At 40.2% G+C, this 14,859-nt stretch overlaps 1 protein-coding gene across 11 annotated transcripts in view; it reads right to left on the reverse strand.

The window, feature by feature from the left end:
- Nucleotides 1–14,859, reverse strand: part of ARHGEF28 (Rho guanine nucleotide exchange factor 28) — a 118,191-nt gene that overhangs the window by 97,566 nt on the left and 5,766 nt on the right. For 9 of the 11 annotated variants that reach the window (XM_069002247.1, XM_069002245.1, XM_069002241.1 and 6 more), the window contains exons 2-3: nt 14,464–14,676; nt 13,321–13,364 (exon numbers count right to left, since the gene is read on the reverse strand). In XM_069002247.1, coding sequence (XP_068858348.1) covers nt 13,321–13,364; nt 14,464–14,560 — 141 coding nt within the window. In that variant the 5' untranslated portion in view covers nt 14,561–14,676. The remainder of the gene's footprint in view (nt 1–13,320; nt 13,365–14,463; nt 14,677–14,859) is intronic. The other 2 variants (XM_069002243.1, XM_069002244.1) reach the window with 2 other exon arrangements.

Below are 14,859 nucleotides of genomic sequence, written 5' to 3' on the forward strand. Positions count from 1 at the left end.
ATGTCTGACAAGTCTGAGGGCGGAAATTTAGATCAAGCTGCATTTCCTTGAGGAGGAGGACAGAGTGCTACACCACAGTTCCTGACTGCCACAGTAGTTCTAAATAAGGCCGAATTGCCCCAACATCTGGCAGAAATGGTGTTTTCTGGAAAACAAGCTATGGAAGAATATCTCAGGAAGAATATCAGGCAGCCAAAGATGCCTGCCCTGCTCTATTCAAAACAGTTACCACAGCCCTGACTCCACCAGCTCCATAAACAAGTCCTGTAAAAAACAAAGCACAACACAGTACCAAAGAAAATTCTGTGGCTGAAAACCACACTTATGCCTCTGACTGCCCTTACGCTGTTCATTATATGGCAAACACTTCACTGCAGTGTGACTCTTGCCACTCACAACAACATCACATCTTGGCCTGCCTTCCCCAAGGACATGTTTCTCGTCACTCATAACAATGCAAATCCTGCATTTGTTTTCCTCTTCCATGCAGGCAGATCTAATGAACTGGGGTGAAGAGGCAAAGGCTGGTTTCAAGCACAAAATCTTCCTCAAATAGGACTGTTCCCATAAGGACACATGTAAACAACTTTAGGAGCTCAAAATCAAGAACAAACATGCCCATCATCCCCAAAAAATGGTAACGCACCTCTTTTTAGTAGCCTGAAGTGTTTTAACTGTGAAGTGTTTTCTCTTATTTCTCTTTGGGTTTTGCACTACTATAACCAGAATGTATCATTATTATTGTTATTGTTATTATTATTATTATTGCAGTCGCTGTTCTTACTGTTGTTATTAAAACAATCTTTTTTAAAAAATTTTATTGTAGTTATGAATAACCCTTTTGGTCTGTTAAGTAATAATGTGGATGGCTATTTTGGGGAGATAGGAATAGGGTAAGTCTCTGAAGACCCTCCACAGTCTACTTCAGTAGGTTCTTAGCTGACAGCTGCCTGGTGCACAGGAGCACAGCAGAATTTCTTCCACATGGGCACTTGGAGCCACAACTCCCAAACCATCTCTATGCCCTCTGCACCCCTGAATTAGAGAGAATATACAGCCAGACAGCTTTCATGTTTTCTTTGCTGTGACTACATGAAACAAGGGAGATACTCTGTGGAAACATTTCTCACTTAATTAGATGCTGTTGGGGGGAAAAAAAAAATCAAGCCAAATTGTAGCCATACTGCTCCTTTTTAATAAATGTTAGCTTGGGTTCACTAAGGATAGAGAAACATCTTCAACTAATTACATCACATAATGTATAGGCACGAGGGAGAATTTCACAAATCCTTGTCTAGAGGGGAAAAAGAGAGTGGAAAGCTCATGTGTACATAATAAAAACCAAGTTTTATAGAGCTCACTCCTTACAACACTCCAGAAAATGAAAGTCATGGTCATTTAAGGAGAGATTTTACAAAAGGAAGGCAAAGTGGCAGCTAGCTTGTATCTGGCCAAACAATTAAGTGATTCAACTGGAAAATCTCACATGATCCAAAAAGAGAGTTAAACCCTGTATTACAGCAGATGATTCAGAGATAACACAGAAAGAAATAGTGGAATTATTTTTGATGCTGTATGGTTATCACACCTGGCAGCAGAAACAGTTATTTCATGCAAGCTCTTATCATTGTCTCCAGCACATTCCATCCTGTCTTCAGATGTTTCTGTTTCATGTTGCTCCATTCAAAGATATTTCTCCTTGCTGCTGCTGCTACTAAAACATGCATCAGTTTACTTTCAAATTGTCTCTCTGTGAAGCCAAATATATTACAGGAACTATTTAATCACTTTTTTTTCTACAAAGATCACTTGCAGTCCATCCTACAAAACTCCTACATAGAAAAATACTTTGAGAAAGTATGCAGGTTTTATACCAAATCCCTGCAGAAGCATTTATATCCTGGGTCCCTCAGGCAAGGTCAGTCCAGCCCCAAGAGGAGGCTGCAGCAGGAACTACCTGAACAGATCTTTCCTCCACAGACAAATTAACTCAGAGTCACAGGAGAGGGAGCAATTCCAGCTCCCATCTTACTCCTCCTTTCCTAGTAAGGCACTCGTGCAGGAGGGAAGTGGGCTGGATCTTGCAATGAGACGCAGTAAAGTAGCTCCACCAAAGAAATGTCTCCCCACTTGACAAGGCTTTCCCAGACTTTTTTGGAAGATGACACCTCTTATGTAAAAGCACTGCTTCCTGGAAGAGCCAGAGTGCTCAATCCAGGTTTTCAATCAAACCATATTCACTTAACTGTTACAACAATTAAATGGTCTATATAAACAACAGTGAAACACTTTTCCGGGAGTTCAATGAGAAATTCACACGCATTAAAGTCATTTGCACAGCACTCTCACTACATGTGGGAGAAGGGCTTCTCCACTACTTCACAACCCATTCTGCAAGGCATGAGCAAAGCACCTTCTCAAGTCTGCAAAAAAACTGTGGCACTGACTTATTAGTAAAGCGCAAAGAAAATAAAATTACGCTTACTGGCATGTAAAAGTAGGTAATTAAGCCCTAGCTCACGTATCAGTACAAAAGAGCAAAACCAACAGAAAGAGATTACAAAATACACGCCACCTGAAATGAGAACACTGTCCTCCTACAGAGTGATGTTTGGTCTGAGTTTGTTCCAGACACTGAAACTGGAAACACATCCCAACTAACATGTTTCTTCTACATTTCTAAAGACAAAATTTAAGCTTATCCTCTAGATACCAAAACCCAAAAAAGGTAAGTAACACAGGCGCCTCATATTTGGAAAGGTGGCCAAGTACACTGAATACGAGGCAGCTGTGAGAACATGGATCCAGAAGGGCCAATTCTTGACAATCCAGTTGCTAGATGTCTTTGACACGATTTTCACAGATTCATTCATTTAACAACAGTCCAACCTCTCTCCCAACTCTTTCATTGCATTAGTAAGATTATCCATATCCTCACAAACTTAGGAAAATATAACAGAGAGTTAAGAGCTTGGTTTCTACGTGTAGGTATGCTTAAGCATGGTTTCAGGGTCCACATGAACCTCAGATTGCCCAGTTCCCTTGCCCAGAAGGGCAAGGATGTTCCACTTCACCATCTCAGCAAATAAACACAGTCCCTGGCCATAGCTGGTTTCTCAGGTAGAGGCTGGGGAAGGTCCTTGCCTCAAGCTCACACTGTGTTGATTCTGACGGACATGTAGTGGAAGGAAATTTTAAAGTTGAAGGGCACTTACTGAGACCAACCAGCCATTATCTTACTTAGGTTTACACCTGCATGACTAAAAAAAGATATTCAGCTCTACAGAACCACCACAGGAACACATGGAAACTGGAGACCTCTCAAACATCATACAGGCCTGTAACAGCAGAGAACTTCAGGCAGCCACATCAACACCTCTGACTGCAAAAAGATACCAGAAAACTGAAGAAGAAGAACTTGGGAGAAGCCCTCAGCCCATTGCAGCCAAGAGGAGTTCTGCACTGATTTAATGAGAGCCAAGACTGTCACTGTAATCCTTGAAATAAAAACCAGGAAAGCATACAGGGGAATTGGGGAGAAGACACTGCAGTTAAGGGTACCTTAAGAGAGACACAGTCTCAAGTCTGAACACATTAAACGTGTGGCTGAAGAAGTGTTAGTTTTTACCTCTCTGGGATCCATAAAGTAAAGCCTACCTTTTATTACCCCAGACAACACTGTCCTGGCACTGGCACCAGGGCGGAGATTAGCAAGGTTTGTGTTTTTAGCAAGATTTATAGGTCTATGCACTCTTTCAGTGTCACAAAACCGGTTTTTCAGACATACGTTTTCCCTTCGTTTGTCTAGGGCACCTGAGAGCCATGTCAGTCTTGCAGCAGCAAGGTCCCCTGAACCCCATGTCCTGGGTAGGGAGAAGCAAAGGCCAGACTTGGGAGAAGAGCTCCCACCTCCAGACACTCTTCTGACCCTGTTCTGCATCCCAGCAAGGGACTGAGGCAGGCTCTTTATGAGGACAAGAGGGTAGCAATTGCGGGTAGCAATCCCTCATAGCTGAAACATGGCCGCACGCAGGCAGGCCAGAGGAGCTGAAGGTTTGACCATGGCACTTCCACTGTGCCTCATCCTCAGCCTACTGCAAGACGCTCTATGCTTTAATCAAAAATTGGCCATTAACCTGAACTGAGCTTCTTCCACTTTGAAACCATTTAGAAACACCGTCTTCCTCACCAGGAACTTGCCCCAGCAAAACAGGTGCAACACAAAAAAGTCTTTAGTGGACTTCAGATCCAGGCCACCATGCAGGCCAACACTTAAATTTCAACAATTGCTCTCTATCCTTGCATACACAGCCTCGATAAATCTACTTTCCCAGCAGCCTTTTACCATAAAAATAACACATTCTAAAGTAAAACACATTCTAAAATTTCTTTACCAAATTATGCATGTAGCATAATAGCTCGAGAAATAATGTTTTATCCAGGGCTTTCAAGGATATCATCTCTAAATATAACAGGACAAAAAAAGTAACAGTTTAGTAATTACATTCTCTAAGAAAAATATTTATGTCCTGAGGTGAAGCAATGACTTGTTTGTTTCCAAAATGCAAGTCCCAACACACTGAAGTAAATGCAAATCCCCAAGTATTGACAGCAATAATGGGAATATTTTCCTCTATGTCAGCTGCTACTGGCCACTGCAATTTCACATAAATATTTTTTCACTGTTGAGAAGACTCACTTCAGAAAATGTTTATATTTTACTTGTGCTTGGACAAGAACAGTAGCATAAAGTTTTAACAACCCTTCTGCAACTCAGCTACAACTGTGAACACTTCTACACAAAAGATGCTAAAATAGCAGTAGGGAAATTCTAAATGAGCACAAATCAATCATATTCAAATCATTAACAACAAGAAAAAAGTTATAAACTGGCCTTTCCAAAGTTCTGTGATGTTTTTATACCATCCACCAGACAGACCTTGTCTGCAGATTGCAGTAAATGCAGTTATCGACTTGCTTAAGAAATCATGCGCACCAACTGAATTGAATGCAGTGGGATTCAGCACACAATGAAACAGCAACTACATACAGGGAAGGAAAGAAGTTACAAACTGAAAAACATAAGAGATAAAAGCTGAACATTTCTAGAAGCATTAACTTTCTAACTGTATAGCTAAAAATATCCAAAACAAAAACAGGGTGGCTTTTCCCCCCATTTAATAACTTAAGGGAAGAAGCAACTGAGTATGGGGTTTTTTTCTATCCAGAGTAACCCAATATGCATAACTCCACATACAAACCTGGAGACAAGGTATGTGTTGATAGGGTTATATTTAATATTACATATTGTCCAAAAGCCCACACATACACTTTTATAAAAATTAAATATGCATGCAGAGTTGCTTCAAGAAGAGCCAGTCCTCTGCTGATTTATACTGCAAAACTCCACCAGCACCTGAGAACCTCAGTTATCTGCTCAAGAGGGGTCTTCAGCCCCTGAACCTGCGGACTATACACTGCCAACATGTGGGAAACGGACCACGGCAGGTTCTCCAAACCACATCAGCTTTATGCACCAACTACCTGTAGGTACTTGTTAAGCATGTGGCAGGTTTCTCAGAAGTGTAGAGGATGCATTTGCACAGACACCTCCAGGCATGAGTAAGAAGCATCACCCCCACAGGTGCTTAAGGCAATACAGCACACAGAAAGTCTACTGATGAGCAGCTGAGGCAGCTCTCTGTCCTTGTCAAAAAAGTGAGAAAAAAAGTATTTGGTGACCACCAAAATAAAATCTGAAGGATGCTTCTAGCAAGGTCCCAGCACTACCCTGAATAGAAAAGCACTAACAGAGAAATTTACTAATCAAGACAGATAAGCTTCTGTCTTTTGATGTGAAAAAGCAGAAAGTTCCTCACTTTGGTTTAGATGCAGTGGTCTTTTAAAAGAAAAAGTAAGTACTGGTAGAAGTACACCACCTTTTTGACTAAGTAGCCCACATAAACTGGAAAAAAATTAAGCACTCTCTTACATCCAAACTGATGACAAAAGTACACTCCAATCAAAGGATGGAGGAGATCCTCACAAGTTAACTAGCTGACTCCGCTGCCTCACAGCAGGATCAAAGTTGCCCAATTTTACTCCTCAGAGATGGATTTTCCCCACCCTGTGTGTGAAAACACCACTCACATAGTTCCCTAACACACAGTACTGCGAGCTTCCTCCCACCCAAACAATCCCATCTGGCCTCTCCCACCTTCTGCACCTGGTACATACTTTGTGCTTCTTTAATGGCTTAACAAGTCCTTGGCCTTGATAAGGAGAAGAGAGATGAAGGATTTGGTTTATGTTGTCGGGGTTTAAGAGGAGACCATCCTTTAACCTTGTGGGTTTTCAATCAAGCTTATTGCAATACTCCCCCTTCAGTGACAAACTGAAATACATCTGCTGTATTGGGAGTTTCTGAAGCTGCAGACACTGGCTGTTATCCAAAGCTGATGTCTCAAAATGAGTTATACCTTCTACCTCCTCACTAGCCTCAACATAGGTTCACTCTCTTCAGAGACACAGACAGAAAAAAACGTTTTTTTGTTGAGAACTGCAAGAGTTGTCTTCAGGAAAAGGAATTAGAATCCAACAGAATTAAAACAAAACAAAACAACAACCAAAAAAACCAACAGGCCTTTAAAATACTTCTCATTTACTGCAAAACTAAATATATTTCCTCAAAGAAAAAGAAGAAAACCAGTAATAGGTCATGACATATACATGTCTGCAAGTCTCTATGCTACTGTGCACTGTTAAGTTGCCTCTAATATTACCCACTTATAAAGAAACATATATTAGACATATGATGCTTTTCATTCAGTGCACATGCAATATGCTCAGATGCTTTGCAGGTTCTTATTTTCTACAGCATTATCTTACCATAAAAAACTGTTTTCCTCAGTCCAGTTTCTTCTGTTTAACCCTCTTAACCAGCCCTTTGCTCAATTTAAGACACAGCTGGCAGCAACATCACTTCCACGTCACCATAAGCAACATCCAGCCACACTAACCCGACCCATGTCAGACCTGGGAACACAATCTCATTTTTGCTGAATTAGTGAGAGCACATGATACAGAGCTTATGCTGGCTTTGTGCTTTTTATGCCTGCTCTACATCGGCAGCAGTGTGAGAGACAGTCATGGAACTGACCACTCATGCAGAATTAATCTACCAGTGTTTTTAAACAATCTGAACCACAGAACAAGTCTACAGCAAATCAGCCCTTTACATCAAACTGACCCTGCTTTCCTTACCTTGCCACCACCGGTCTTAAAGCTGTGTTTAGCTCACTATCAAACCTAGACAACAGGTCAGGCACTGAAAAATTTTCAGAGTCCCATATGGCAAACTAATAAATAAGTAATTAATAAATAAATAAATGGCGTATCTTTTAATTCTGGAACCACTGGATAGAAATAAAAGTATCTGGAGTGCTTTTAGCTGAAAGGAGAGGGGAGAAGGCAGACAAAAAAGCAAAAAATATTCAAGGCCATTGCCAAAACATGCATTAATGTTCTTTCTGGTCTATTATTGAAAATATCATTCAGTGTTTTGCTGTCAGTGACAAAACAATTTATGTTCATGCATCAAGTAATACAGAGGAATTAAAAAGCTTAAGAATGTGCTGTTAACATAGGTCATAAAATTTCTGCAATAAGAAAATTAACATCCCTTCTGGCATGCAGCTGCTGACTAAAAGAAAAGGAGTAATCTCTTTCACTTGACTTGATTTAAAATATACAAACCAGACGAGTTGTTATTATTCTCATGTCTTGTGTAGTATCAGGGCTCTACTGTTGCAGACACTACACAAATACATGCAAGCACAAAGTCCATGCCCAGAAAAATCTTAATTTAAGGACTGAGGGGAAAACAAAGGAAAAATAATACACCACAGGAACAAAAAGCATCTGCCTGGTGATGGACATGCTTTGAAGCACCCATTCTTTGCTTTCGTATCTTTTTAAGTTGTTCCCATTCTTTCAGATATATTTCCTCAGTCTCACTCTGGCAGCAAGTCTGCATCCAGAGGCCAGCCTGTGCACACTCTTTTGTGCATCCCCATGCAGGCTTCCCATGACAGACCTGACCAGGCTCCCACAGCAGACAACAGCAAAGTACTCCTGACTCCAGCCAGAGCTGGATCAGGCCAAAACAACTCTGTGCATTAGCAAAGGCATGCTGAAAGGCCAACACACATTTACATTTTAAACCACAGTTCTGTTCTGTGTTTTGAAGTCTAAGTAAGGCAGTCATTTCAGCCTCGTTGAATACACAGGTAGGCCCAGAATTACGGCCAGCCCCACTGCAACAGCAAAGAACATGAAAACACAAAATTGACAAGACAGGCTAGAAATTGTCTTTTTCCACAAAGGGCTGGCTAGAAGACACTGAATACCTGGCAAGAGCAGCAAATACAAAAGCTGTATCCAACCATAGGAACTTATCCCTTTCCACCCCTCTTTGCACATCAACTCTTAGTACAGTATGGAGGAACTAGGAAAGCAAACAGCTTGGCGAGGGAGAAAATCAGCTACTCACAATCAATACCTAAGTCCTACTGCCACTTCCTACTCAAATCACACAAAAGCACGCTGGAATCATGCTGGGCACTTTGCACGCCCAGCCCAGGCAAAGACCATCACTGAGCTTATCCCACATGTGAGAGTCTCCAGGCCATCAGACACTGTGGCTGCAGGCAGCCTGGTGCCACATCCTACTCTCTGCCCTTCCCAACCCAGGCAGAGAAACCCTCCAAAACCTCACTGCAGGAATACTTCCAGACATCAGTATTAAGCACCTCTCTCTCCTTGGCACCTATGCTTCACCAAGGAAGTTGTAACAGTGTCAGAAACAAAACTGTCCCCAAGTAAAAACAACCGAGCAGAGACACCTTAAGAGGGAGACATTGTATAACAGAACACAAGAGAAGTTAATTAAGATTAGACCTTGAGGACTTTTAGCCAGCTCCAGTGGTTGTACATAGGAGCATGCAGTACCTTAGAAAAGTGCATTTTGAGAATAGTAAGCATCTTGCAGCACAGGAGCAAGTGGAAATTTTACTTTCCGGGAAATCCTGAGTCCCAAAGCCTGTGTTCCTGCCTCTTCCCAGAGAATTAACATCCAAAAGCCCCTTTGGAAAGACAGACACATAACCTTCAGCACCATCTCCTGCAGAGATGAGGTCCCTTTGGTGTCTACAAGAAACTGATGGGGATATACTCTGTGGCTCAGCATTTCTTTATTTATTTCTCCAGCTCCCATGGGAAACATTCATAAGGCTCCCAGCAGAGAATAATTTACAAACTTCTGAGAACATTTATTTACTGCTCTTGAGAGCTCACTACCTCCACACTATGTTTGCCCCATGGCAGCAAGGTATTTCTTTGCCAATATCAAAGCTGGTAATCAATAACATTTCTTTAAAACAAACAAAAACCAGTTACCTACCATTAAATAAGGAATGGCTGGAATGATGAAGGAATGACTTTCCATGAGGGAGATTTGTTTCTCCACACTAAAAATTGCTTATAATAGGAGGAACAACTGCCATACATAAATTCTTTAATATCTGAAGGATGCTTCATCAAATATTTTGCTTTTATCTTCCATCTTTCATGAATAGTCTTTTTTCCATATACAATGAGACCAGTGTCTGCCTGAAGATAGTGAGGTCTTATTCCATATACTGTCTTTAGTACACAATGAAATGAAAAACTCAGCTTGCTGCACTTCTTACAGAAAGAATCGGCTGAATATAATTTTATTTGTATCAGTTTTTAAAAATTTAGGTAAATTTAAAAATTTAGGAGGGCAAAAGCTACTTACATTCAAGTTCTATAAACTTAAATGATGTATTATTAGCATCGAAAGAACAGATGTCTATGAAGTTTCAGTTTATTCTTGGCTAGTCAACCCTGAAAACTAGACTGGCTTATAAAGAGTAATTTTATAGAGTGGTTAACAGTAATTTGCTGTCTAGAATCCAGAAACAGGCTCCTCAAATTAACTGAGGAGATGTGCTTCAAATACCTGATTTTCTGTTTCATTACCATTTATTTCTTGAATCACGGTATTGATGTGAGCTGTAATTAGATTTTAATGTACTGCTGCCACAAAAATTACATACAGGAGAAGGGTATTAAATAATGCATTTTCAAAATGGGCTAATTACACAGAGTACTTTTAAATGATATTTCACAAAAATTGTATTAAATCAGCGAGGTCCTTGAGCTTTCGGAAAGCATTCCCTCTTATGTAACAAAAAAGAACAGCCATCACCCAGCCAGTAAGATTACACACACTATTCTAGATTTGCCAAGAAATTCAGTACTGCTGAAGTGTGAAAGCTTGAAGTAGCAGCACAGTATGGACACATTCTCCAGCTGTGTTAACAGCTGCTCACATACAGTGAGTCAACAAAGTACCTTGCATATCCTCTTTAAAAATGTGTATTATAGACACAAAACTGCAGTTATTCTCAGATAATCTAACATGAAATACAAACCTCTCAAAACAGGCATTCTTACAAAGAAGAAGAGGGTAAAATCCACTGGATATGGATGCTAAGCATGTTTACATACAGTGTGAAAAGCATTCTAATTTTGGACCCAGCAGCTTTCTCCCTCTCTCAATGAACAAAGCCTATGCCTTAAAGGAGGCTGGAAAGAAGAGATTACTTCCTACCTTTTGATCTCTTCCACTTTTCTTGTGGAAAATAATGTGTTAGAACCATATGCTTGACATCTCTGAAGTTGAATGTGAAGAGTGTGCAATTACCATGACATGGTATTCTGCACTTCCACTGTGGCCCTTTAGAAGGGACTGGAATACATCAGAGAAATACCTAAATTCACTGCAGTGCAAGTATTTGTCATGTTTCCTCAGTTTTCCAGAGATGTTTTCTCTATCCCTGAGATGCTTATGAGGGATGAAAGCAGTGTTTAACAAAGGAGATGGAACAGCATTTAGACAAGCTCGGCTTGCTAGAGAACTCCTTAATTAAAACTGACTAAGGAACTGAATAATCAGAAAGGGCAATCATGTTTAATTTAAATGCTGATTTGATTGTATTTTCCAACAAAGTCAAGCAAATAAAGCAGAAGCAGTTGGAAGGAGTTTCCAGAACTGATTAAATAATTGGATCTAACTAACAGAAGATATATGCCCTGACTCAAGGATTTTTCAGGATGAACAGAACTCTTCAATCTTCCCAAACAAGCTGAAAAGGCACTCAGATTATGAACAATATTGTGACGGGCAAGATTGTGAAGCTGCAATACTTTCCACTCATTACAATAACTACATCAACCTCAAATGATCAGTATAAGGTCTGCTAAGATTTCTCCAAGTTTCAGATGGGAGTTGAGAGAAAACCTTCAATCTTTCTCACACATATACACAGAAATAAATATAGGAGGCTGTTAAAAAATTACTACAATCCCAGGTTCTAGGAAACTCACCCCAGGTGCTCCCACTGCAAGTCCCTGGTAGCCCATGTTTCTCCACTAACCTCAGGCTTGTTAGGACACTGGGGACCCAGAAGAAAGACACCATCTCCCTCTGCTGCCCCCACAAGAAAATGAGTTGGCAACAATCCAAACTACTCTCACTGGGCTTCTAGCAAGTTAGGAGTCCCCTCTGGAATTTATCCACCTGGGCTGGTGAGAGGCTGAAGACCACAACTGGAAAATTACCACAGCACAGGACCACAACCAGCAAAGCTTAGATCTGGTACAGACTCTCATTTGTGGAAAGCTTGGGGTGAATGCTCTCAACTAAAATCACATTCTCTCATCTTTCCCCTGGTGAGTCCCTTGTTCTTAAGAGATGTATCATTACTAGTCTCCAAATCCAGTTTTAAACCATTCTTTCCACTTTTTACTGGTATAAATAAAAGGTAGGAAAATTCAATCTTCCCACATAATAACTGAATTCTTCTCAGTACTAACCAACTTTTCCCAAAACCATGACGTCAACAAATTTACAAAGATTTCACAAGGCTACATCTGGTTCATAGGGTTATAATCAAAATATTAAACAGAACTAGACTTAAGTATGACACTTAAGGACTATCATTTGTAATATCTTTCTCTCTACCCTAACAGCTCTGGCAGTACCCATATATCTTTATCTCTTTATATTAATCTTCCCCTTCTTTTTCTTCCATAAGGATTTCCTGTGAGACACAATATCAAATGTTTCGTTTCCAACTACTTGGATTGAAACCACTACACTGCCTTTGCAAAGTGGTCAGTTACCTTATGGGAAAATACCAGATCAGTCAGATCAGATATCAGCATGTCCCTGATTACTTTTTCTGTAAAAATTTGTTTTTAAAGCCTTGCATTACACAATAAACATCACATCATTAGGCCTCAAAAATACTTTTCTCCTGATGCCTTTAAAGATACTACATCTAATTTTTGCAAGCCTGAGGTTTTAACTCTCAATGAACACAAATACAATGAAAACTCACGCTGGTGCATTAGCAATCATATATTCCTTCAATACTCCAGGATACAGTTTATTGTATTACTCCATTTCCATCCCCATCTCACAACAATAAGCAGATAATTGGTTTTTTTCCTGTCTTTGTTTCATCTTTTACCACCCTTTTGAAAACCATTCAGTGTCCTCCCATCTTCCCCCAGACACCATCCATGTATCCCTGCTACCCTCATTTCAAAGCAGAACAAGTGAAAAAATAAAATTATGGCTTTTAAATAATAATGACTAGAGTTCCCAAGTTTTAATACTCACAATCACATCCCCTTGAAGGCACAAAATAAATTAAGTTCATCTAATGTATGTCCTCATTCATGTTACTAACTGTTTTTTAACTTTTGAGTTCATTTAAGCAATTATTTCAGGTTTTGAAGAAAAAAAAAATTTGATTACAAATTTCAACTTATTTTTTTACATAACACACAATTTCCTGCTTTGTGGAAACTGAGAGAATGGTAGTTTGGAATTTTGTAAGCAAAAAACAACCAAAATTGTGAGAAAGTGGTGAGTGGTATCTCTTCACAGGCAGTAACTCTGCTTTTGAAAACTGCATTTGAGAATACTGAAGGGGAACAAAATAATGATCACAAAGGCGAAATAATTTAAAACTTCTTTCAGAGAGCTGAGTTGCACTTCTGAAAACTATCATCTCCAGAGAGGCCTCATCAGACAGCAACATTCAACAGCCTCCAGTCTCAGAAAACCAGAGAATGGTTTTTAGTTTCATTCACCCTGCTTTTGAATGAGCTGTTACCCAAAAGAAAGCAACTCTCCAGGCAGAAGCCTAATGTTGTAGGACTTACATAAAGAGGTACTTCAGAGCAGCTTAACTCCATTGTCACAGCATCTACAAACAGAATAAACCAGTGGAATTATTACACACCCATCAGGAGGCATTGATATCATTATGTGTGATTCATGTCTGCAAACTAGGTCAACATCTTCCAGAATTAGGGGGGAAAAAAAAGGATATTAAGCTTATCAGCTATCCAGTTACCCCAAATCTCCCCAGAACGAGAAAACACTGGTGTAATGATGCCTACGGAAGGCTGGAGGAGGGATGGCTGGTATTAGTTAACATGCTGCATGCATTTCAGACAATAGAAACAGTAAACAAAACAGGTCAGGTTGAGCCCAGCTGCTGAGACACTCCTAGCTGCAGCAAATTAAGTAGTGGGAAATTCAGCATTTATCTCTAGAAGCAAAAAATTGAACTTGACCTGCATTTTAGCAACTTTTACTCCACACCAATATCCCAAGTGTCTGGTCCTGATTTTTTTTCAGCAACCTCATAGAAGGTATCCCCAAGGCAGGTTGCCTTAACTGCCATAAACAGCAAACTACTGAGACAAGTCATCATCAGAACTAATATAAAGACACTCATCATAGCAACTCTGATTTCTATAATTATATTTCAGATTCATCACACCCTCAAAATTCATAGTCTAAAAGTAGTATTCCTTCCAAAAGAGAAAAGCATACCAGAAGCAACTCCCTATCTTTACAGCAGCAAGGTGGGCTCAACAACTATGCACAAGTCTTCTTCAACTTGCTGAAACAGGCTATAAAAAAAGAGCCTGTCTTAAGAGACAGCTGTCTCAGCTGAGATGTGGTCTTGTTTATACAAATGGAAGAGTTTCCAAGAACAACACAGTTGTGCAGCTAATTGCATGTTAATGCATAGGTACATCCTTGTATGAGTCAGATGGGATTTGAGAAGTTCCCTGCCTACAAATGCAGAAATTAAATGCATAATTGAAATCGAAAATGACCCACGCACCATCCCAGCATATACTCCTTTAAAACCACAAATTCATTAATCCTCATCCCCTGGTTCCCATTGATTCAAGTACATTCACAAGTTCACACATTCTTGCAGTTCTAAAACAAGGCAAAATCCTTTACAAAATCACTGGTTGCAAAGGTTCAGCCAAAAAAATCCAAACCTCTCATATTGTAAGAAAAATATATCAAAGCAAACACTAATCCAGCCAGCCTAGTCGGCAGCAAGATCCACACAGAGGGGTTTCTTATTTTCTGCATAGGAAGGAGGTATCCCCCACGTGACTCCAAGGCATCTCACTTCAGCAAAGCTCTGCAGTTTCCAGCAACAGCATCCTGAACCCAACCTGAAGAGCAGCAGCATGGGAAGCACAGCCCTGTTGGAACAGAAGAAAACAGGGTTACAAGACACGTTAAGAAACAGTAGCATTAGTTCCACAAGGAGCAGTTTAAGGTAGAGCCTCTCACAAGAGTTAACTTACACAACAGATGACACATATTAATATCTATCCCAGACCTCACATTACTGCTGCTCCTCTGAAGTGGGCACCACTTCATGG

Source organism: Aphelocoma coerulescens (genome assembly GCF_041296385.1).
Source record: "Aphelocoma coerulescens isolate FSJ_1873_10779 chromosome Z unlocalized genomic scaffold, UR_Acoe_1.0 ChrZ, whole genome shotgun sequence".
Classification (NCBI taxonomy): Eukaryota; Metazoa; Chordata; class Aves; order Passeriformes; family Corvidae; genus Aphelocoma; species Aphelocoma coerulescens.